This window comes from Plecotus auritus, assembly GCF_963455305.1.
Source record: "Plecotus auritus genome assembly, chromosome: 1".
Lineage (NCBI taxonomy): Eukaryota > Metazoa > Chordata > Mammalia > Chiroptera > Vespertilionidae > Plecotus > Plecotus auritus.
Genome location: NC_137770.1, coordinates 79878857 through 79904453, shown reverse-complemented (window position 1 = coordinate 79904453; position 25597 = coordinate 79878857). Strand labels below are relative to the sequence as shown.

Below are 25597 nucleotides of genomic sequence, written 5' to 3'. Positions count from 1 at the left end.
TTCTCACACCCGAGACAGACTTCTGTGCACACTGGGGGCAGAGGTGGGGGTGGGGGTGGGGGGATTGTCTGAGTTGGGCTGCTCCCCTCTGCCAGCAAGGATTGTGCAGGAGAGAAGACACCAGGGTGTCCCATTGCAGACCAGGCTGTGATTCCAGCTGCGAGTGACCATCAGAGTTGGCCAAGTAGGTATGGGGACTGCGCTCTCCAGGCAAAAAAACCTGTGAATTATTTTAAAGCTAATTCATGGTTATTATTCCAATTAAACCTATTTTAAAGTTCACACTTTATACAATTTACTTCATCCCACTTTATATCTAAGGCCGTCAGCTTTAGCCCTTTAGGGGGGAAAGTGTTACAGTGGTATTTGATGGCAGGCTCCTGTCTCCAGGACTCCTGCAAGGAGATGAGGAGCAATCACCCTGGTGGCTCGAAGTGTCTTGGGCATCATGGAGGTGGGACAGTGTCAGCTGGGCCTTGGGTGACGGTGGGAATTAGAAATGTGGGGGGAGGAGACATTCCAGTAGCAAACATAGCCAAATGCCCAATGTTCAGAACGCAGCTCACAAGCACAGCAGGCCGTCCCCGTATCTCTGTGTGGTCGTCTCACAGACTCCTCATTGTTTATGATGCACCTTACAGTCATGCTGCACGTGATGCAAAAGAGGGCAGAGGAAGTTTGGATACTTTTAGCCAGACCCAGCACGTCTCAGTGGTTCTCCAGAGAGCTGAGAGCAGCAGGTTGTAGAGGGCAAGTTCTCACTCTTTGTAGGCTGAACGAAGGGGGTCTACCTGTGTGACTTTGCAGACCCCTTGGCTGTGGGGAGGGTGAGATTTCCAGGTCGTAATTTGCTGACTGACCCAGGTGTTAAGCATTCAGGATCACACCTTACTAGTGGGTTGAGAGAGTTTCTCCAAACTGGAAAACAGGAGCTTGGCCATGCTGGGTGTGATTAGAGCACGTGGGTGCTGAGTTCAGGGCTGAGGAAGGGCTGACACCTACTGAGTTTCTCACTTTCTCATCAGGGCTTCCTTACCTCCATCCTGTTCCCCAAATACTTTTTTTAAGATTTAAATGTAAATTCCTTTTCCCCAGGACTAGGGGCCCCAATTGCTGCTGCCAGCGTTGCTGCTTCCTTAATAAGCCAGCCATCTTCGGAAAATTTCAGCAGGGTGTTGAAAAGCCACCTTGTTTCTTTCAATCCGTGTGCCGTGGTGGGGATTAGGGTTTGAGTGGGTCTGGGTTTCATTTCGGGGCCCTTCTTGAGCACAGCAGGAATGATGGAGTATTTCCATCATAAACTCCTCTGTCCGAGACATTCCTGCGGTGGGATCGAGGTTAGACTGGATAGAGGAGCGCTGGATTTTCTCTAACTTGAAGTCGGTGATGACAGAATAAGACGTGCTTCCAGCTGGGCCTGTGCTGTCCTTGGTAGATGAGGTGGTCAGTGATGTTTGCCTCTAATGTGAGGTCATTGTAACCGCCTTCTAGTTTTTCCCTTCTGTTGGCTGCCAGGGCTCCGAGAGCAGCTGCTATACTGTTGGTAAGCCAGGCGATAATCTGGAATGCTTTTTCAAATACTCAATTTGGGAGGTCATTGTATGGTATGAATGGGAAGCTTTTAGTGTTGGCCATACACAGCACGCTGCCTGCTCGAGGGTGAGTTTCCATCCTCTGCTTTCTTGTTAGCAGGTACCTCACGGGCTCCTTGGGCCGTGCCTCTCAACCCATCTTTCTGCCCAGACAGCTCTTGCCCCCTCTCCTGAGACTCAGCACCTGCATTTGAGGGTCCACTTAGAGTCCACGGAATGCTAATTTTTCTTTCTTTCAGTTTGCCAGTAAGTCCAAGAGTGTCCGATTTCCAGGTTATCGTGCATTCCTGATGGTGGGGTGCGCACTCCCCGCTGCTGCTCCGGCGGCGTGAGCTGTGGCTTAGAAAGGTGGCGCTTGGTTCTGCTCATCTTAATGCGGAGATGATAGACATAACCATATCAAGTGCGATCTATGATCTGACTTACTCCCAGCTAAAGTAACTCCAGGGGGGAGATTTATTTACAGTCACTTTCGTCTTCTCTTTCATTTCTAGAAGGTCACATGTAATAATCATCAGGAATATATATGTATATGTGTGATCTATGTTTCTTTCTTATTTATTTATAGAATTCAGCATTTTATGTGGACTGTGAGTCACTGGTTCAAGCCCTTCAAGAACTGCCTCTCTCCCTCCGACTCAATGTTGCTGCTGAGTTGGTCCAGGTAAGAACCCTGATGGCATCTTCGAGCTGGTGTGGGTTAGGGCAGGAGAAGAAGAGTGAAAAATAACCCCTGGAGGATGTCTCAGACTCAGCCTTGCCTTTTATGAAGCTGAGGGTTTTGTATCAGGTAGCACTTCGTAAAGTTTTAAGGGAGAATGAGTTAATTTTTTAAAGATTTTTTTTTTTTTTTTTTTACATTTTATAGTTGAAACATTTTAAAGATTCAGATGTAATGGAGTTGAATGAAATGTAAAAGTATAAAGTCTGGCTGGTACAATATTTATGTTTGGTACTAAGGATGCAGTGGTTGAGTTGACAGACATGGTTCCTGCCCTTGTGGGGCTTAATCTATTGGGAAAGGTGAGTATTAAACAGATTATCACACAAAAGTACAAATCGTGATAACTGCTAGGAAGGGTTAGCACAGTGTACTGTGGGATTATATAACAGTGAACCTGATCTACTCTGCTGCGATTAGGAATGGGTTTTCTGAGGAAGGGATAGATAAGCTGAGATCCAAGGTAGAAGGCCATTTGAGTTGGAATTTAGACAAGGATCTGATTAACAGCACTGCTACTGCTGACACTAGCAAGAGCGTGCTGGCTGTGGACGGCACGTGGGCCAAGGGGTTGGGGTGGGCGTGTTTATTGGTTAATCCTCGCTTACAAGAGGAGAGGAGAAGAGGGGACACAAGTTAGGAGGCTGTCGAACGGGTCCAGGCGAGTAATGCTGTAGCTTGGAAAGGGTGATGACGGTAGAGGTGGCACAGAATTGGAGTTTTCTAAGAGGTACTTACAAAGAAAAACTAAGAGGACTCAGTGAATGACTGAAATGGAGAGAGAGCAGGCAAAGAATTATTCTAGATTTTTCCCCAGCGTGTGCAACACTGCTAGGTGGGACCAGGAGGGGTGAGGTTGGGATATTAGGGATTTGTGCCTCTGAGATATCAAAGTGAAAATAGAAGTCAAATAGACATAGAGATTTATAGTTCAGAATTAAGGGCTGGAAATAGAAATTGGGAAGGTGTTCCTGTAAGATGACGATTGAGAGGAAAGGACTGTATATAAGGAGTTTCAGAATTTAATTGTGGCTCGCTTGACTTTTTTAAAAAGTGAAACCCTGGGTAGTACTAGTTTTAAATAGAATCCCAGCAGCTAAAATGATTAACTTTGCTCTTCAGTTGAATGTGATGCTGTTTCTATTGCACTCACTAGTTTCACATTTAGGGCAGCAAGTAGAATTCCGGGCTGGAGGAGAGGTAGGGGCAGAGAAGTAGAGGGGATTTCACTGGACTCTGATGGGAATCGCTGTTCTTTAGGAATGTGGGGTGCATTTGGGGTTGTGACTGGGAGAGGCTGGGTGTCCCGGTGTTCAGGGTTCTGACATGTTTGGTTTGGTCCCACATGATGAGGAATGGTTAAACAGAACACACAGGGAACCACAGAGATGAAGGTGATGGGGGCCCAGACTCAGGAGAGAAACGGGAAGTGTCGTGAGCATTTGAAAGTGAAGGATGTGTTGGTGGTAGGCCTTAGGCAGTGGTTCTCAACCCTTCCAATGCCGCGACCCTTTAATACAGTTCCTCATGTTGTGGTGACCCCCAACCATAAAATTATTTTCGTTGCTACTTCATAACTGTAATTTTGCTACTGTTAATGAATCGTAATGTAAATATCTGTGTTTTCCGATGGTCTTAGGCGACCCTGCTAGCGACCCACAGGTTGAGAACCGCTGCTGTAGAGCCTAAGACCATCGGAAAACACAGGTGTTTACATTACGATTCATTAACAGTAGCAAAATTACAGTTATGAAGTAGCAACAAAAATAATTTTATGGTTGGGGGTCACCACAACACGAGGAACTGTATTAAAGGGTTGCGGCATTAGAAAGGTTGAGAACCACTGCTAGAGTAAAGGTAAGTAATAACTGCAGTAACTTGGAAAACCAGGCTAACTTGCTTTAAAATCCCCCCCGCTGCTTTCTGTGCCACGATGCACAGCAGTTATTCTCAACTGTGTTTCTACATCAGAGCCCCCCAGGGAGGTAATAAACAACCAAACCAGGTGTCCAATTCCAGACACCCGGAAACAAAAATCCCTGGACTGGAATAGAGGACCACATCCTGGCTTCGTCCTGCACAATGACAATATGAACATTTACGTTTGTGCATGTAGTCATACTGTCAGAAGCCTGAAGAGTTGTTAGCAGATTGGATATGCTCAGGGTGCTTACATGTCCAGAGAGGAGACAGTGCTGCCAATAGTGGCCGACCTTCATTCTGAACCTATCCACTCTGATGCCGTGTTGGTCACACAGGCCTCCCGCAGGACATTGTTCTCAGCCTAGCTCTGCATTGCAATCACCTGCAAGTTTTTACCTTTTATTACATTACTAGAGGCCCGGTGCATGAATTTGTGCATGGGTGGGGTCCCTCAGCCTGGCCGGCAATCAGGGCCGTCTCACTCAGTCCTGACTGGGGCTGACTGGGGCCGGCTGGCCAGGGGGAGGGACTGTGGGAGGTTGGCTGGCCACAGGAGGTTGGCTGTGGGAGCGCACTGACCACCAGGGGGCAGCTCCTGTGTTGAGCATCTGCCCCCTGGTGGTCAGTGCACATCATAGCGACCAGTCAACCGGTCGTTTGGTTGTAATGGTCGCTTAGGCTTTTATACATATAGATAACGTAGAGACAGAAGAGTGCATGCAGAGGCAGTAGTTACCATGGACTTGGCATCCAAATCAAAGAATGTTGCCCACACTGCTCAAGCCACCGTTTCCCCACTGCCCTGAGTCAGTTTCCCTAAAACCACTGTCTTGACTGCTAATACTAAAGATCAGTTTTGCCTGCTTTTGGCTTTTTACAATTGCAGTCAAATAGTATGTTTTTCTTTCACGTCTGGCATTTTTTAATTCCATTTGCCTCTTCACCTTTATATTAGTGCTTTCAAGTACAGTGAACAGATCTGATTTGCTAGTTACCTCTTGCACCTTTTTAGAGTTTAAATTTAACTCTCATCACAGACTTCAGTGTACCTTCAGTAGACCTGTGGTACTGTGATTTCTCAGGCCTGATAGAAGACATGGCCCTTTTGATTTCAACTCCAAGTTAGTCAGCACAGAGCTGAGTGGGGAGTGCAGCCCTGTTATATTTCAGTGTGGTCGCCCGCATTTACTCCATGTTAGTAAGGAGGGTACTGTGACAGGCCCCCACCGGAGACCCTTTGTGAACTTCCTGTTCCGATTCTAAGGCAGTTTGAGGCTTCCTTAGCTTCTGTTTCTGCTTGAGCAAATGGCACAGAACTCACATTTTCAACTCGGTTATTATGCTTCTCTTTCAGACCGCCCTTCCTTTAGAGCTTCCTCAGGTGAAACCAAAGAGAAACGATGAAGGCAAGGGACTAGGCATGCCGTTAAGGGGGCCCCTGGGGCCTGGAGGAAAGGGGTCCGTGTCTGAGCTGAAATCTGCACCTGCTGGCTGCCCCGGGTCCCTGGGTAAAGCTAGCCCCAGACCAGGCCCTTCAGAGGGCTCCCAGGAACCCGCTTCCCCACTGCAGGCAGCAGCGGACCACCTGGAAGAAGAATTAGATCTGCTGCTTAGTTTAGATGCGCCTGCAAAAGCGGGAGCGAACACCTTACCAGACCAGATGCCCCAGGACCTGGAATCTGAGGAAGATGGGGAGGTGGTGGCTCAAGAAGAAAAAGGTACGGTTTTCATTTTATTCCCTATCCATCTTCTTGATTCTGTGCTTTTATGAGAACAGCCTCACCCGTGTCACATCCACACACATCTCCATTGGTATCTGACATCACTCTGGCGTCGTCCACTGATATCTATTTCCGTGCTCACATCTCCGCTTCCCCCAACCTGATCTTTCTGACAACATTCCTCCCTTGATATGCGGCTCCCCGAGCTGCTACCTGCCTGATCGCAGTGTTAAATATGGGGCTGCGAATTGAATGTGAACTGTAAACTGGCCTTGAGATATTTGTAGCCCTCAGCTGTGTGGCAGCAGACCTTTTAATCAACTGTCTGAACAGCCCAGTTAACCAGCTCTTCCTTCGTTTTACTGTTTTGATCTTGTTCTTTACAAGAGAAGAACACTTTCTTATTTGTGAGTGTTCCATGAGGCGGTGGCGCATCTGATGTGGAGAGGCCCAAGGCGAGGCCCCAGCATTCAAGAGCCTTAATACTTTCCAGGATTGCTACAATAGTACACAGAAAACTGAGCGTTGGTTTTTTTAATAAACTAGTGAACTGTGAAATTCAACTTGAGAATGAATAGAGGAGCACATTTCTACCCTATTAATTTGTTTAGGTATTATTGTGTCTTCTTAGGGAGTAGGAACAATAATGGAATGTTTCCCCTTGCTTTAAGCAAAGTAATAATTATGGCTGAATTATATCATGGAACAACGCCCAGGGAAGCTGTCGCCCTCTGTCTTGGGACTAATGTGAAGTTGTTAACATTGCCTTTATTTCCCTAGTTCTTGCAGAACCATCTGTGGCGGAAGAAAAGATTGTGGAACCCGAGCAACCAAGCACATCCAAAAACGTTACCGAGGAAGAGCTTGAAGACTGGTTGGACAGTATGATTTCCTAACGGAAAAGAGAAAGAAAAAACATGCCTGACGTGTAAGGCTGGGCCCATGGCTGTCCTTGAGAGCAGCTGGTTTACGAGCTTGCCCCGCGCCAGTGTGTTCCATCAGCTCACACAGTGCACACCTGCCTGTGTGTTTGACAACAGCCACAGTAATACATTTATGAGGCTCGGGGCATTTTTCTCTGACTTAGTCATCTCAGACTCAGGAAGGGCGGAGATGCGCTTGTTTCCAGCACAGCAAGTGCTGCTGCTGAAGAGAAGAGAGCAAGCCAACAGGGCATGCATTTGGCCAAATAAACCAATGCTGGTCTGTGGAGTGTTTTTTCTCTTTGTGAAGGGGCTTAGGAGTTCCGTTTGTCTCATGTCCCTTTCCCAGCAGCCACAGTGTGGTTGTAGAATCATCCAGAGGTGGTGAATTACAAGAGGCCAAACCACGGATTGGCACATATCACTTTATTGCAGTGGGCACTTCATTTTACTTAAGATTCACCTAAACATAGTGGCTCCACTACTTACGAGGGACCATAAAGCATTACTCAATTTGGCATAAGATTGAGATTTTTCTGAGTTTTCAGTACAGTACTTTTCTTCTAATAACAGCAATCGACAAGCTGTTACTGAGAGAAAAATTATATGAATAACCTTCAAGTGCAGTTTCTTAAAGTAAGACAGAATATCAACACAATTATTTAATGGGACTGTCCATCTGGAACATAAACATAAAAAACTTGCATAGCTATATCTAAAGAGGTTTTAAGGCACTTAATCGATATTTCAGTGTCGACAAAGTGTTGTTTTTTCTGTTTTCTATTTCTTTAACTGGCTAAAGCTTTTCAAGTGATTCTGGGTACATTCACTAGTAAGTACCACGGGAAAAATTAGACTGCAGTTAAAATGATTTTTTGTAGTTCAGATCATGAGTCACTCGTGGATATTGTCATGTGGCATTCAAGTGTTTAAAATTTCATGTATTAAGCATCCAAGCCTTCATACTTCTAGTCCCTTTCTCAATGCTGCCATCCTGACAAACACGTTACATTAGAACTGAAAATCTTGAAGGCATTCAACTAGAGTCCTTGATTTAACATTTTGAAAGGTTATCTCCCACAGGGTTTGTCCATTAGGCACAAAGAGTCCAATCAATTCCAAAATATCACAGAGATTTTTTTTTTTTTTTTGGTGGCTTCTTTTTGGGGTTGTTTTTACACAGATTTTTTTTAACAAACAATTTCTTGATGTAAGGGAGGCATTTAGAAAATGTCACCTTTCAAAAATGTTGCATATGAAGTGTAAAAGAGGATTTTAATTTCACTTTAAGTTGACAGTCCAGACTCGGGGAGTTTCTTTCATTCAGGTTTATCCAAGCTGATCCTCATATTGTTTCCGAAAGCAGTCACCAGCTGGGAAGAAATCCCAACACCTTTCTTGGTACATCTTCCAGACATACGATTCCTGAAATAATCAGGGGGGAAAGGTACTTCTTTTTAAACACAGTAAGCTGAAGCTCGAAAACTCTGTTTTTGCTCTATTTGTCTCCCTTTAGGAATATTGATGTGGATTTATATGAGGCTCAACTGGCGCATTCATTCTTGTTCTATTCACAGCCCATTTTGGCAGCAAGAGGTTTCTTCCCATTTCCTCCTCCAGAACACAGAAACCAGCTCAGTGATTGACATAAAACTACTTAAAAGATTAGCAATAGGCTGATTCCACATAATTTGTAATTGGTAGAAGAACGCACGATGGGGACCATGGAGGGCTGGCTTAGGTAGATTAAAGCCAGCTCTGGAAACCAGCTGCCCTCTCGTAAATGTTCGAGCTGTGAAGAATTCCTACAAACCCAGTGATGGTTGAAAACTTGGTAACCTGCCTCTTCTGCCTGTGTTCTCTGTCTTTACATCTCATATTCAATCATAGAATCCCTTTGACACACACCTTCATTCATACTTTCACACCCACGCCTCCCCTTCCCCCACTCAAGATTATCTTTCTTATGCCATCCTCACAGCATTTGTCTCTGCTCCCCCTGTTCTTTGTTCTCACCACCCACTCAGCTCCTCATTGTCTTTTGCTCTGTAATGTTCCCAATCTCCAGCTCCTTAACTCTGAAGGGCATGGAAAATGTCAGTGTCTGTTGGAAGGATAACCAGGACTCTTTTGGAATAGAATGGAATTGCTTTAGAATTCTGGCTTCTTAAGTCATGGTGGAGTGATGCAGAAAGCAGTGGGGAACAGCATGGATGCTGATGGGATCACCTGTCTCCGTCAAATAGCTTGTGCTCAGCCGATTCTTGACACTTAGGCAAAGGAAGTGCTGCTGTGGGGGGTGTGATGCTTAATTAGACTTTTCCCCTCACCTGACCCGTGTGCTCTGTTTCATCTTTGTTAATCAAATACATCAGGAAGAACCTGGAACGAGGAAACAAGGTATAATAAATGAGGAAAAGACAATGTTAGATACTTCCGTTAGGAAGCCTAGTTTCATTTACTTAATTAAAGGAACCAGAGGAAGAGTTCAAATATGCTTTTTAGTATCATGCTGTCCACTAGGCCTTTCTGAATTGGGCAAATGTGGCACAGACTCAAACCGTCATTTTCTGATGATGATGTTAAAATTAGCCTTTTTATAAGAAGAGATCCCTTTTTACCGTCCCCAGAGCTTAAACTAAGATCCCTTGTGAGGAAGCATCTTCACTACCATTTTATTGTTTAAAAATATCCTAATTCAAGCAATGAAGTGGTATCCCAAACTCTTCCCGCATAATTTTCAGTACACCTATTCATCGTGACATAAGATGCTCTAGCCTGTTTGGCTGGGTGGATAGAGCGTCGGCCTGCGGACTGAGGGGTCCCAGGTTCGATTCCGGTCAAGGGCATGTACCTTGGTTGTGGGCACATCCCCAGTAGGGAGTGTGCAGGAGACAGCTGATCGATAGTTCTCTCTCATCGATGTTTCTAACTATCTCCCTTCCTCTCTGTAAAAAATCAATAAAATATATTTTTAAAAAAAGAATGTAGAATTAAAATTACCAGTATATGGTGTCTTAAGGATACGGGATTTTTGGAAAATATTTAAGTTGCCCCGATTCTTTCAGAAATACAGTTTTGTTTTTGTTACAGACAACTGAGCAATGCCAAGGTGGTTTCACTTGCTCAGCTGCGAGTGTCTGAGGTTTGGGTCTGTCTGGAACACACAAGCATCCCGGGAGGCCGGGCGCTCAGCTTTCATTACACGGCCTCAGAGACAGCTGCCAGAGGAGTCGGTCTCGTGCCCTTCAGGAAAAAGACAGCTCTCGGTGAGGAAGAGAAAGTAGAAATAACTCTCTTCGGAGGGTGAAGAGAGCTAAACCCAGATTTTGAGTTTTCTCAGGGTCCCCTGAGTTTATAGCTTCAGATTGTGGCCCACAGTAGAGGCTATAAACACATATTAGTTTCCTTCTTCTTTGTTTATCACACTAAGAAACAAGGCATGGCCAGTATCTGACCTTGTTGGAGACTTAGGCACTTTTATTTGAGAAAGCACCATTTGGGTCGAGGGGGGGGCGGGTGGAGTTTAAACATGAATAAGATGGGTTCTTTCCCCTCAAGCTCTCTGCTAGAGGCACAGAGAGAGAAATAGACTGTTATAATATAGAAGGCTAGTGGAAGATATAGAAGGGGTACCAGCCCAGGTACCATCATGCTCTTCCTCTCTTCTCTATTCACTGGTCCCGACATGTGACCGTGCGCTCACCTTTCATAGAAGGACATCCACCGGACCCCCCTCCAATAAGATGCAAACTCTCTTAATGAGAACGAACAAGGTTGACTACCCAGACTTGAGGGAAGGCATGCCAAAGTTAATGTTTAAAAATTTGTGTTTTTGTCTTAAGAAATTCTTAAACTGTTGACTCTTTGACAATAACACCTTTCCCAAAGGCTACACCTGTTCCATCTTAAAGAAAGTTTAGGATTTTCTAAATATAATGTGGACTCAGAGGGGAAGGGCTAGGCCAGGGAGCCAACCCCAGCAGTGTTGTTGTTGTTTTTTCTTTTTTCTTTTCTTGTAAATGATCACCTAGAGAATCGGAATTATCAGGAAATCTGTATTGTCTATAAATTCTGTAAGTTATGTTTCACAGGCAGTTCACAGAACATCATAGGCTCTGAATAACTTGTTCTGGAGTGAATACTTTACCTGAGGTGCTGGGATAGAGCAGTGTGAAAATGTCCCCAAACCTCATGGAGCCCATGTGTCACCAGGAGAGGAGGACATGGTGAGGACTGAAAACTCACTACAGAACCCAGCACCATGTGGACCGAAGGCCACCTTGACGAGAGCAAATGTGAGGGGTGGGAGGGAGAGGAAGAAGCAGGGCAATGGCTGTAAGTAAAAATGCAGCCACAGACTTTAGTCTTTGTCTAGAATTTTAAAAGTTTGTATTGGGATAGGAAAATTCCAGCAAAGGAAAAACATTGCTGGAGTTATGTGACCTTGAGATGGATTGCGGGATTGACCTCCGCTCAGAGCAGGAACAGTCCATAACACACATCTATGAAACATGGGAGGCAGGGTGCATGCACAAGGACACGGGCTCCTGGGCCTTCTTGCCTAATTGCCACTATTTCTCAGAGAAACGGGAGGAAACGGCATCAACAGAGACTGAACTAAATGACTGTTGGCATTACTCTACCACTTCTCTCCCACCCCGTCACCCCTATCGACCAAGAGTACTCACAAGTAGTTGGCTAAGTTGTGCTCTTGTAATGTGTGTGTTTCAAAACCATGAGGGGTTGTGTCAAAGTAGTCATTGCCAATCCCACAGATGAAACATTTAGTCTAGAAAAATAACAGAGGCAGTAAAGGTATTAGCAGGCGTGACATTACAGGCAGGTGGGAAAAGGGCGATGATATCTGCTTGAATTGAGACACTGAAAGGTATTTCTCTCTCAGATGCTTCAGGCACTTAGTCATCCACTCCCTAGTGCAGTGGTCGGCAAACCGCGGCTCGCGAGCCACGGTTTGTCGCTCTGTTGACTAATGAGTTTGCCGACCACTGCCCTGGTGCCACACACACTTAGCTCCTAGCTAGCTGAGGATACTTGCTCCTGCCCCAAGCATGGGACGTGGTGAAGGCAGCAGGTGGAGCAGATGGGATAGTGTAGAACACAGAGGGTGGAGCACTAAGTGCCTAGAGCTGGTAGGTAGGCACCCAGAAGAGGACAGGAATGGAAAACACATTTTATTGGTAATTCTGCCTATGGCTGGCTGTGAGATACAGAACTAGAGTCGGAATGAATACTTAGAAGAACATTACCTCCATATCTTCTCGTACTTGTTCCTGCTGGTCTCTCAACTCTCCAAAAGCATCAATAATAAGACCTGGGATTTTAAATATAAAGACAGATAAAGTGTTTTAAATAATCTGTTTAGGGTAGAGGAATGATAGAGGGAATGGCACAGGCCACTTTGTTTTGTAAAGTAAATCATCAAGCTTATTCAGAGAAAACATACTCAGGAAAAAACAGTGCTTGTTTTTAAATGCTGCATCCTGGCTAAATATTCTTCCTCTCACCTCACCTTCCTGCAATATGTGCTAACTACTCCCTCCTCCTAGAAACACTTTCCTCTCCGCCAGCCCCTCCCTCCTGTTTGGCTCCTCTCTTTTCTGTCTCCTGCGGAGCTCTCTGCCTTCTAGCACCTGACGCAGGGTTTCTCCTCAGTTTCTTTGCTTCTCTTGCTGGGAAACTTCTGCACCAACATCTTTGACCACCATGATGGGCCTCATTTCTGTTGTTTTTATTATTTTACATGTCTTACGTTATTTCATTCCTGACTTGTTCCTTGAAAGACCTATTACAGCTAGCTAACTACGTATTAGCCCCAACGCCTGCACGTCTTGCAGGTACCATAACGCACCATGACTTCAACTAAAGTCATCCCATTCCTCTAATTCCTGACCAGCATTGGCTAAATCTCAGTATCCCTTCCCCAAAAGAAGAGAAAACGTGTCACACTTTCATAGCTCCTCTCCCAGTCCCCAGGAGTCAGGAGGCTGTGGGCCAAGGCTAGACCCAGGACCTCTAGGAAGTAGGACAAGCAGGTAATGGTCACTTTAGAGTGGGGAGTGGCAGGAGTGGCCCTCTGTAAGGATTCTCAAGTTTCTCGTATAGGCAAACCTCGGAGATTTGCGGGTTTTGTCCCAGAGCACTGTGGTACGGTGAGCCGTAATGAAGTGTCGTAATCTTTTTTACTGGTAGAAGGCCTTGATTTCAATTTGTAAAAATAAATGCAACCTTTTATTGTGTAAAACCCAATAAAAGGAGGTAAGCCTATATCAGTGCCTGGGTGGATCTTTGGCTTTCTATGTGGGCAAGGCCTCATACATAGTAGATGCTCAATAAATGTTGAATTAACAAATGAGTGCATAAGCCTCTCTCTATAAAACGAGGCTGTAGATGCAGGATGGTAGAGAGAACTAGATTAAGCCCTGTTCATAATTAATGTAACTGGCAAACATACCTTGAATGATGGCCAGCAAGATGACAATGACAAAGAAGAAAAAGGTGATGTCGAAGACAATGCGGTACATTTCATAAGGATCCCCAGCGGGATCTTCAATCTCATCGCCAATGCCACCTCCAGCTCTCACTCCCACGTACATGTGGAATAGGTAACACTAGGCAAGAAAAATAATGTCAATTCAAATACAAGTTGCAGAGTTGTTTTTAGCAAGATGATCAGATCATTCATTTAATTAGATCAATGAATGTCAGCCCTGAGCCAGGGGAAGGGTGCCCGTCAACGATATCAGTATTCCTGCTGCTCACTGCTCTCCACTGCACCCTCCAGCCAGTTTGGTAAGAGTGTTGTTACATGTAGCCTTTAAATGACATTTTTTGCTGATATTTTAAAAAGTTTTGAACTTTTTGATACATACAAGAGAATTCATTTAAGACATGCATAAGTTAAAAGACCTTTAAACCCGATGAGTATGGCATATACCAGGTATGAGTTTCCCCTCATTTAATTGTAAGGGTGCTGGGCTCCAGCCTCTGGGAAGAGGCCCCTTCTAATCTTCTGCATCCCCCTTACCCCTGGGAGGGGCGGGATTTCCGTAGCATCTGAGAGAATAGACTTTCCCTCTCTCTGGGCTCCAGCTCTCAGAGCAGGGCGCCCTTCATCTGCCTCCTGCCCCTCCTCCTGCCTGGATGGGTTAGGTCCAGAGGAAAAGGCAGACTTACAACTGGTAAATAAAAAGCCAGGGGCAGCACAGAGATTGGTCACACCAGTGCTCTGGCCACTGTAGTGTTGCTGTCACATGAGTTTCCCCATCTCCCCGCCCTGCCCCAAAGAAAGCATAGGAGAATTTATAACCAAGAAGTCTGACCCATTTTTCTAGAAAAATGACCACAGGCTGGGGCAGTTCACTGTCACCCGTCCCTGCCTCACGTTCTTAACTGGACATCTGGTCACCAGGAACCTCTAGACTTGCTACTGCAGCTGTGCTTGCTCACCCTGAGCCATGCCCTTCTTGCCCACCAGGGTCTCTCACTGCGAATGCCCACCTGATCCTACTGCTGTTAGGTTTTTTCAGACTATGGTGGTGAAAGAACCCACGCTGGCCCTCGCCAGTTTGGCTTAGTGGATGGAGCGTCGGCCTGTGGACTGAAGGGTCCTGGGTTCGATTCCATCTAAGGGCACATGCCTGGGTTGCGGGCTTGGTCCCCAGTAGGGGGCGTGCAGGAGGCAGCCGATCAAGGATTCTCTCTTATCATTGATATTTCTATCTCTCCCTCTCCCTTCCTCTCTGAAATCAATAAAAATATTTTTTTTTAAAAAAAGAACCCGCTCTGGCTTGGGGAAATAAATTGGGCACCAGATTCATGGGACTCTGCTCTCAGAGACAGAGTCAAAAGCTTGCCTTCTATGAATTAGATACAAGTATTCAGAACATTGCCACAAACAAATACAGTGACCTGCTCCTAGCTGAGCTGCTCTTCCACAAGCCTCAGGTGAGTGCTCAGGAAACTCCATCACTACTGTCTCTCTGGGACACTTTCCCCTGAGAACGTGACATCTATATTCTGCTCTGTAACTCTACCGCTTGTAGTTCCCCAGACCACCCCCAGCCCTTTCCTAACGCGACAAGTGACTAGGGGCCTGAGTGGGCTCTCACCGTCATCATGTCGTCACACTTCATGTCGGGCTCGTCGTCGTCCTCACTCTTGTTGTAGAACTTGCGGAAGAAGTTGAAAGCCACCACGGTGTAGAGGTAAACCACCACGGCCAGGAGACCCACGGTCAGAACCAGCTGCGGGGGAGAGAGAAGGAAAGGAGGTGGGTCTTCTCCACCTTGAGATGTTCCTGGGTGAGGCCAAGGAAACAGGAGGGTGAGGCCGAGCGGGGGACAGGAGATCGTAGATAGAAACAGGCTATTGGGAGAAAAGAGTAATGACGGGGTGTTATGGACTAAATTGTCTCCCCCAAATTCATATATTGAAGCCTTTACCTCCAAAACCTCAGAATGTGACTGTGGAGGTAGAGCCTTTAAAGAAGTAACTGCATTTAAACGAGCCTGGCAGAGTGGCCCTCCTCCAATCTATCTGGTGTCCGTATGGGAAGAAGAGATTAGGACATAGAGGCAGCAGATGTCTGCATGTACATAGGGGATGAGCAAGTGGAAGAGCAGCAAGAGGGCAGCCAGGTGAGAGTCCACACCTTGGCCTGGACTTCCCACCTCCAAAACTGAGAGGACATGTCTGTTGGTTAAGCCCCCTACGCCGGTGCAGACTGATACCTGGGGGCCGGTGTGAACTAGGGATGTCAGGATCGGACAGCGAAGGTGCCAGGGAGAGGGTTACCTAGTTTTATTACAGCGAGAGCAGAAACCTGAAGCTTCATGATGCAGCTTCTACTTTAACGCTGCTTCTGGAGAAACGAAAGGTTCTTTGGACTGGCAGGTGGCCCTACTTTACACTGTTTCATAAATAACCATGGACTGGATAATTGTCACAGCTTTGAAGTTACTATGTGAATTATTTATGATGGTTGAGTAAAGTGACATTTTTCATAACCAAGATATCTGCCCAGGACCTCTGCAGGGGTCGTAGGGCATGTTCATTTCCCGGTGTTAGGAGGTTCTACAAACAAGGAGCACACAGGACCTGCCCATCTGGCCTACACGAGGGACTAGGTGCTGAGCAGGAACTCTGAGAATCAATAAGTTAATGTCTCTGTCCTCAAGGAGCTATGTAATGGGTGGGCATGAGCGCTAAGATAAGTAGCAGAGACATCTACAGGGATTTCTTGAACAATGAATAATAAGCTACCTAACTCCGATAGCAGGCTTTACAGAACCAGCTGGTTTTAGAAAAACAGAAAGAGCCCGAGCTTTGCACTAAGGCCATGGTCGGCAAACTGTGGCTCGCGAGCCACATGCGGCTCTTTGGCCCCTTGAGTGTGGCTCTTCCACAAAATACTACGGCCTGGGCGAGTCTATTTTGAAGAAGTGGCGTTAGAAGAAGTTTAAGTTTGAAAAATTTGGCTCTCAAAAGAAATTTCAATCGTTGTACTGTTGATATTTGGCTCTGTTGACTAATGAGTTTGCCGACCACTGCACTAAGGAAGAAAGAAGCTAGTTGTGCCACTTAGCAGCTGCGCGGTATTGGGAGAGACACGGCCTCTCTGAGCCTCAATTCTCTTACTTGCCATGTGAGCATAACATCTACCTTACAAAGTAGTTGTGAGCCTGTCACAGTACTTGCCCATGGTACAAGATGGGCACATTAAAACAGAAAAGCTTGCCAGAGTGTATTCAGCAAGGCCATATAAAAAATTCACTGTTTAAACTTTCCATTTAAGTTACAGTCTTAATGCCAGTAAGTCAAATCAATAAAAACTGAAGTTCAATATCTGAGTAATTCCGAAAGAACATACTGAACTGGCATTCCACAGGCCACACCGGGAAACACCACCTTTATAGGATCAAACTTCCCAAGATGCCCATGTTAAAATACATAATGCCTTCTCCCAGGAACCTGTAAGTAAGCATTCAACTCTAAGCCAACTTCTCTATCATAGTTTCTGTTATTACCTCCCCAAACTTCAGCTTCTTGTATGTGGCAGCAAATTTCTATCTCTAGCTTTCTCCATTCTTCTTTATCACCAACCCAAACTAGACATATTGACTGTTGTGACTACCAGAAGCCTAGAAGAAATACTGAATGATCTAATATACCCTAATTAATACCTGATGACCTAGCACTTTTCATTTTAGAACAAAGGTCAACTTGGGTTTTTTCTGCTTGTATTAAGGTGTGCAACCTGATGATTTAATATATCTATACATTGTAAAATGAAGATCAAATCAAGGTAATTAATATATCCATCACCTCATATAGTTATCATTTCTCTCTGTGTGTGTGATAAGAACACTAAGATCTACTCTCAGCAAATTTTAAATATATGGTACAGTATTTTTAACTATAAATCACCTTGCTTTACATTAGATGCCAAGAACTTATTTCTCTTATAACTGGAAGTTCATACCCTTTGACCAACATCTCCCCATTTCCCTGACCCCCTAGCCCCTGGTAAACACTATTTTACTCTTTGGTTCTATAAGCTCAACTTTTTTTAGACTCCACATATAAGTGATATAATACAGTATTTGTCTTTCTATGTTTGGCTTATTTCATTTAGCTTAATGTTCTCAAGGCTCATCCATGCTATTACAAATGGCAGCATTTCCTTTTTTATGGCTGAATAATATTTCATTGCATGCATGTATATATCACATTTTCTTTATGTTCTTCCATTGATGGACACTTAGGTTGTTTCCATATCTTGACTATTTAGAATAGTGCTGTAGTGAATGTGGGGGTGTAGCTTTCTTTCAAGATATTACTGATTTCATTTCCTTTGCATATATACCCAGAAGTGGTATTGCTGGATCACATGGCAGTTCTAGATTTAATTTTGTAAAGAACCGCCATACTGTTTTCCAAAATGGCTGCACCAAACTGGGCACAGTTTGACTTCCTTCTTCTCTCCTCCTACAAAGGTTTAGAGGTGTGAGGGGACAAGTATCATTCATGGAATTACACTTAATGCAGATGGAATGCTAAAGGGTCTGAGTTTGTTTACAGAAACAGCCATTAGAGGATTTTAATCAAGGGTTCACCCTGACAATATTGTCCAAGACAGACTGGATATTGATTGGTAAGAGTGGATATGACAATGGCGATATAGATACATGTCTTTTAACATTTACTATATTAATCTGTATATAGATATACTAGTACAGTGGTCGGCAAACTGCGGCTCGTGAGCCACATGCAGCTCTTTGGCCCCTTGAGTGTGGCTCTTCCACAAAATACCACAGCCTGGGCGAGTCTATTTTGAAGAAGTGGTATTAGAAGAAGTTTAAGTTTGAAAAATTTGGCTCTCAAAAGAAATTTCAATCGTTGTACTGTTGATATTTGGCTCTGTTGACTAATGAGTTTGCCGACCACTGTACTAGTATATCTATATTAACTCAGCTTTTTATACATAAACACACACATAGATGTATAGCTGTTTATGTATGTGTATATATACATGTCTAAATCATTAGTTCTTGGTTGGACACATATACCAGAAGTACCTGGGGAGTTTTTAAATTACAGTGACACTTGCTAACCTCCAGTGAATACATCAGATCCATTGAGGAAGGGGGAGAGATCTCCAAAGTGATGATATGTCAATCACCTCCTTCCCTCCCCCTCTTCCCTGCTTGACCTAAATGTTAGGGGTTTCTGACACAATTTTATTTTTAACTAGAGGCCCAGTGCATGAAATTTGTGCACTGGAGGCGGGGTCTCTCAGTCTGGCCTGCACCCTCTTGCAGTCTGGGAGCTCTTGGGGGATGTCTGACTGATGGCTTTCAGGGGTGGGCAAACTTTTTGACTTGAGGGCCACAATGGGTTCTTAAACTGGACCGGAGGGCTGGAACAAAAGCATGGATGGAGTGTTCGTGTGAACTAAAATAAATTCAAAGTAAAGGAGCGGAGGGGAGAGCAAGAGAACCCTCCGCTCTTTCGGCTCCGCGGGCCGAATAGAACAGCCGAACGGGCCGGATCCGGCCCGCGGGCCATAGTTTGCCCATGGCTGGCTTAGACCCATGAGTCTAAGCCATCAGTCGGACATCCTTAGTGCTGCCCCAGAGGTGGGAGAGGCTCTTGCTGCTGCTGCACTCACCAGCCATGAGCCTGGCTCAGGGATTCTGGCTGAGTGGCACTCCCCCTGTGGGAGTGCACTGATCACCAGGGGTCAGATCCTGCATTGAGCGTCTGTCCCCTAGTGGTCAATGCATGTCATAGTGACTGGTCATTCGCTGTTTGGTCAATTTGCATATTAACCTTTTATTATATAGGATAGGCTGCAATTTTATAAAATAATCACTAGAAAGGGGTATTATACACTGTACATGTACCTTCCTTTTACACACTAGTTGTGCCACTTGTTTTGGTTAATTTTCCACATCTAGGTCCATTCTGTCCCGTGCTAGTATAAACCCAGTACCTGTTTGCCGTTATGAGTTACAGATGATAGGATGGTCCTTAGTGTCTTGAATCCCATGGCAATATCCAGCAGGTGAGCGGCGAAGAAGAAGTTGTTGTAGTGGCCCAGGATGGACATGGTTGTGTACCAGGCCAGGTAGAGAAAGGACTGTGAGGATGGAAGAAATTTAGAAGCTTTTCTGGCATCCATGCCTCCTGATGCTCACTGAACCATTTTTTTTCATCTTTGGGGACAGAGTGAGGATAGAGGGTTTTTAGATGCTGAGGTCCTATGAACTGGCCTAAGAATTGCCAAGTGGAACCCCATCTGTTTTACATGACTGAACAAGAGAGGCATGTCCCAGCATCATCAGGCCCTCAAGCTTTCTGCACATGCTCTCTGGTTTTTTCCTTGTGGCATCTAATGACATCCCTGAACCTGGGGCACAGAATCTTGTTTCTCCAGATGTCATACTTACATTGTCAGTAAAAACAACTCCCAGCTTCCAGATATGGTACTTCATGTCAATGGAACTTAGCCTAAAGGGGAATAAAAAATTTAAAAACATGTAAATGTCAGGCTTTAGTAAAGTGTTTAATAAGGGGAAAATTAAGTTTTTTCTCTCTCAGGTTTAATAATACAAACATGACTTTGAGCTTCTTTATCAAGTTGTATGTGTTCCCTGTGAGACTGAGAAAGGTAGAATCACCCATCCTAAAATTTTAGTTTTTCTTTTTGAGTCAGGCATAAAGGCTGACAGGTCCTTATATTTTTTTAAAGCAGTGCTCTCCCAATATGTTAGAATCCAGAGGAAACACCTAAGCCAGACCGGAGCCTGGGAGAACAAAGATCTGATTGAGATTTCCCCCTTTAGCACCTTGAAAGGGCTGGAGAAATCAAAGGGTCTACTTTAGCCAGACTGGGTTTTAACGCCTAAGCTCTGTACCATGACACCAGCGAGGCCGCCTCTGCTTTGGTCTCTTCTACGGGGCTAAAGTCCAGGGCATTTTTGTCCAGACCCAGGAGTTCAGCAATGCGTTCCGCTCCGTAGAGATCACCATACTTGTTTATCACCTAGAGCAGAAAGGAGGACGGGGTGAGGTGGGCCACATGTTACTAGCCATGCTTTCTCTAGCCCAGTGTCCGCGGAGGTCTGCTGTACTCCAGGCTCTTCCAAGGGGTTCATATAGACGTGATTCAAAATGCAACAGGAAAATAAAGAGGAAAAATAACCTCCAAAGAAAACAGAAATGATAAAGGCAATCAAAAGAATTGCTTTTTGAGCTGCTAGCTTTTTGGAGGGGAGAAAAAAACTAGTGTACAGAAAACAATGACTGTTAAGCTGTTAAAGGCAGATAAGGAGAGGGATGAAGCCAAACACCCACATGTGTTCATATATACCCCTTCTGTGCCTTACTCTTCCCCGTCATAAAAGTAACATCGATTTTACTCATGTTTGTCTATGGAGAACTTAAAGCCTACATTTCTTTGGTGGGCATGGAACTCACCCCACTGACAAGGCATACCTTTCTCTTTACAAACTTGTCCCAGTAGTTATTAGGGAAAGATCTGAAAAAAAAAAAAAAAAAAGAAAATGAAAAAGGAGGGTTCTTAACATCAAGGCCAAGCACATCAAGAGCCTTTGTAGTTAGCGTGTCTGGATCTGTGATCCCGTGGTGTTTGTCCTGCTCACTGAAGGATTCAAAACTTGATTGAACTTCAGAGTCTCCACAGGACTGACTTATGGTTCCACTACTTTGAACCGACTTCTGAGCACTTGGAAAGCCACTCTGCATTTTCTATTTAAAATTATGGTTAAGAGCCAGGGACTGTGATGACAGGATTAGACAGAAGCAGATATATGTTTATTGATCCCAGTATTGAGTAGAAACAGAACCCTGTAGGAAACAGCTGTTTTTAACCTTCGTTCATTGAGCGCCTAGTGTTGTCAGTAGCTGGGGTAGGTGCTGGGGATCAGTGGGGCAACGCGTAGACAAGGTCCCTAACTACATAAAGTTTCCAGTCTGGCAATCATCTTTAGTTAATTTCCATAGCATGTGGCTTAAACAGAATGCTCTTCCATTCCCTCCTCCATTCCCATATAATCCTGTGGGGTCTGTTTTCCTTGGGGATTTAGATCGCTCTCTCTTTTGGAGGTGGTTCCCTAAAACATCCCATCTCTACCCCCCAGGGGGAACTTCTTTCTTCTGCCTGGTAGCTTCTGCTAGCTCCACTGCAAATGATTTTCTATTGTTCAAGTCTATTGTTCAAGTCACTTTCAGGTATGTCGGCAAAACCATTTAAAATATTTTGCTCCTCTACAGAATGACTGATTCTTCCTGGGAGGGTTCCTTGTGAAGCTAGATTGCAGCCAAGGAACTGCTGGCCCTTGGCACATACCTTCTTCCTTCTGCTCTCCTTTGAGTCATTCTTGTTGGATGTGGAACACACAGTATCCTCTCCTAGAAATCACCCAAGTTGGTGGGGAGGAAATGGGGCCTCCCCCTCTGCATGGACCTCTCAGAATAACCCTGAGCAAATGCCACCTCTCCCCAGCAGGTGATAGTTAAAAAAATTTTTATATAGTTAAAGCAGCTTCTTTGTCTTAAACATCCAAATGCCACCTAAAGGCAAGAACAAATGCTGGCTTTATAGAGTAAATTGCTAATAGGGGGACAGAAATAATTATGTTGACTTTCTTCTTTGTACATTTTTCTGCTACTTGATTTTTTTATGTATTGCATTTAGAATCTAAAATTAAAAAAAAAGCCACGCTTCCTCTGTCCACACTGATATCCCCTTTCTCTTAAATCCATTATAAAAATAGTCCATAACATACAACTCAGCCTTGACCACATTTTGTTGTAAGTGGAAAATTACAAAAGTGTTGCAGGGCCACTGACCAAAGGCTCTAGGCAAGACCCTTTTGCAGATGATCTTCCTTTGGTCTGAGTATTTTTTGTCCCCTGACTAGGTATGTAAGCTCCTTAGAGATAGAAAACATTTTTACTTGGAATATTCCTTGGAGTGTGGGATAGAGAAAAGAAACTTCAGAAGGGAAGTACATAAAATAAATGATACATCAATATATGAATGGTCAAGAAAAATAAGATGCTCAACCTCTTTAGAATTCACAATGAAATGTCACTGCTCACCTACCGGCTTAGCAAAACTGATGGCAAGTGCTGGCAAGGAGGCAGAGGAGCAGGAACTCTTGGACTGTGCTGGTTGGCAGGTAAATTGGACAGACATTTGCATACTCTAGTCAGCAAATTTTTCTTCTGGGTCTCTATTCTACAGGCACTCTTTTACTTGTGCATGAGTTATAAAAATGTTCGTTGCAGCACTGTTTGTAATAGCCAGAAATGAAAACACTTGAAATATCAATTGCCTGTAAATATCTGCTAACATTCTCCTATCAGTGTTTTGAAACATTTCAGTTTTGCAAATGACAAAACTATGGGTACACACATCAGCATAGGTGAGTTCTGCCATTTGACCCAGTGATCCCACTTCTAGGAATATATCCTAAGAAACCAGAAACACCAGTCAGAAAGAATGTATGCACCCCTATGTTCATAGCAGCACAATTTACAATAGCTAAGATCTGGAAACAGCCCAAGAGCCCATCAGTAGATGAGTGGATAGAAAAGCTGTGGTACATTTATTCCATGGAATACTATGCAAAAAAAGGATCTCTTACCCTTTGAGAAAGCATGGAGGGACCTGGAGAGTATCATGTTAAGTGAAATAAGTCAGTTAGAGAAAGACAAGTATCATATGATCTCGCTCATATGGAATCTAATTAACAAAATAAATGGATGAACAGAGAGGATCCAGAGACATGGAAGCATGGAACAGAGTGTGGAATCTCAGAGGGAAGGCGGGAGAGGGTGGGTGGGTGGGAGGTAATCAACCAAAGACCTTGTATGCATAACCCATGGACACAGACAATTAGTTGGTCAAAGCTGGGGGTGGGGGGGCCGGGGGGCGGGGACAGGCTGGAGGGAGTTAATGTGGGGAAAAAGGGGATATATGTAATATTTTGAACAATAAAGATTAAAAAATGTGAGTTCTCAAACATGGCACTGAACAAACGATTCAAATGACTAACACATAGTAGAATTTCATTTATATATGGTTCAAAAATAGTTACAATGAACCAACATCTAAGGACACACCCAAGTGCTAAAACTATAAAGCAAGAAACTATTATCACGTAAGTCAGGAGAGTAGTTAGGTAGGGGTTGGGGAGATAGGATAAAGAAGGATCATAACATCTGGGACCACAGAGCTTTCAACAATGTTCCATTTTTTAACCTTGGTAGTTCAATTTATTATTATACTTCAAAATATACATATACATTTTATGTCTTCTATATGTGTGTTTAACAAGATATAAATAATATTAAAAATGAAAGCTCTTCATGATATATAGTTAACTGAAAACAACAGGTTACAAAGTATTACACATACTGCATGCAATGCTGTTATTATGAAAAAAGTAAAGATTCATTTATCAAAAAAAAATTTTAAAACATCTATTTATTTATGCATTGTCCTCCTTGTGGACACTTATGCCACTTCAAATAAGTTTTAGCAGCTATCCTTGTTGGGACATTTTAGTGTTCTTGCCTATCTCTTTAGGATAAATTTCTCAAAACTGAACTGCCTTTTTACTGGTATTTTGGGGCCATATCATTTTGTGCCACAAACATTACTGATAATTGCAGAAAGCTTACCAAAGAATTAAATTATTTCATAGTGCCCAATATTTCTTGCCGTAATGTCCAAGGATCTGAAATGGAGCTTGACCCTCTTCCTTATTTGAAGAGATTGGCAGGCACAGACTTTTGGTTTGCACACTCACTTTTCCCCTGCGAGAAGTCTTCCCTTTCTGGAAACTATCTACAAAGCTCAGTCGTACCTTTGTAGAGCTGCCTCTCTCAGTCTACTGACCATCTTTGGGGAAGAAGCAATTTCCTTCTTCTAGGGGTCAGAGCTGTTGTTTCTAGATGTGCCTGTTTTAATTGTCCCAGCTAAGAGTTTCAACACAGTCACCTTTGTTCACCTATCCAATTCTATTTCTTTACTTTGCTTTCAGGACATTAGTTTATCTTACAGCTCTCATTTTCACAATGAATACACTAACATTAGAGCATTACCTTCACTAATGATGGCCCTTTTTTGAATAGTTAGGGAAAGGGAATGACTAATAGCTTGATGCCACCATGTGCCAGGCACTGGGCCAAGCATTAATATCCCCAGACTGTAGAAGGTGGTATTCTCATCCCTCTATTACTGAAGAGGGAACTCAGGCTTAGAAGACTTGGTTGTGTGTTGGGGTCGGGGGGCGGTGGGGAGGAGATAACTTACGGTGTGTTGATTACCAAGCGGTCCCATTGCCCCTTGATGTCATCTTCAGATGGCTGTTCGGTGATATACAGGCCATCAAACTCCAGCTTCCTGGCAATTTCCTTTTCTCTTTTGAATACCACCAAAGGGACCTAGGAGGGGAGAACACTGTTCCTCAGCGAAGGCTTCCTAATTAAAGCACTCTCTCCTAAGCATTTCAATAAACTGTCCTTCCACCTTCAGGGCAACAATCTCTTTTTAGTGGGATTTTTAGGGTGCCTAGTTATGTGTCCAGAGTCAAACCTCTTATCACTCCTTGGGCTAGTACAGCTTCCTTTCCAAAAGCTGATCTTACTTGGGCCACCCTTTAAGGTTTGGGTTAAACAGCTGATATTAATGCAAACTGGACACCTGAGCCATCCTAGTGAGAAGGCCATATGCAGATGGGTCCCTGGGGCGGAATGAGTTAGGTCTCCTCAGACTCCTAGGCTGGAGTTGGACTAAGAAGGGATGATAGACTATTCTAGAGTTGATTAGTCAGCCACGAGAATACCATGAAATGTTCCACCCCCAACCCCCACCCCCAGTGGCTATGGTCATATTCATCTCATGGCTTTGAAATTTGGTGAATGAGACATGGTTTGATGGACAGAATGAGAGGGCTCACTGGGCCCCGTACATAGTCTTTCTGGATTGAGGTTTTCTTCCTCAGAGGCTTTCCCAGGAGAGTGTCTGCCAGGTAGGAGTGCTCTTATTTGCTCTCAACGATCACTCCCTGTTGTCTTGTTCTAAGTCAGATTTTAGATGCCAAGTGGTGGGGTAGCTATAGAGATCTACCTACCACACAGAAGGGTGGGGAAATAACC

General features: G+C 44.3%; 2 protein-coding genes across 4 annotated transcripts in view; one reads left to right on the top strand and one right to left on the bottom strand.

The window, feature by feature from the left end:
- AVEN (apoptosis and caspase activation inhibitor) overlaps positions 1-7163 on the top strand; it is a 192016-nt gene extending 184853 nt beyond the window's left edge. Inside the window, exons 4-6 of the mRNA XM_080659120.1 lie at positions 2161-2256; positions 5591-5954; positions 6738-7163. Coding sequence (XP_080515246.1) covers positions 2161-2256; positions 5591-5954; positions 6738-6853 — 576 coding nt within the window. The 3' untranslated portion in view covers positions 6854-7163. The remainder of the gene's footprint in view (positions 1-2160; positions 2257-5590; positions 5955-6737) is intronic.
- A 103-nt stretch (positions 7164-7266) lies between these two features.
- RYR3 (ryanodine receptor 3) overlaps positions 7267-25597 on the bottom strand; it is a 547436-nt gene continuing 529105 nt past the window's right edge. For all 3 annotated transcript variants that reach the window (XM_080659255.1, XM_080659256.1, XM_080659257.1), the window contains 11 exons: positions 24753-24883; positions 20903-20945; positions 20323-20450; positions 19855-19915; positions 19398-19544; positions 15013-15147; positions 13356-13512; positions 12151-12215; positions 11572-11672; positions 9211-9262; positions 7267-8305 (listed from right to left, as the gene is read on the bottom strand). In XM_080659255.1, the coding sequence (XP_080515381.1) occupies positions 8210-8305; positions 9211-9262; positions 11572-11672; positions 12151-12215; positions 13356-13512; positions 15013-15147; positions 19398-19544; positions 19855-19915; positions 20323-20450; positions 20903-20945; positions 24753-24883 (1116 nt within the window). In that variant the 3' untranslated portion in view covers positions 7267-8209. The remainder of the gene's footprint in view (positions 8306-9210; positions 9263-11571; positions 11673-12150; positions 12216-13355; positions 13513-15012; positions 15148-19397; positions 19545-19854; positions 19916-20322; positions 20451-20902; positions 20946-24752; positions 24884-25597) is intronic.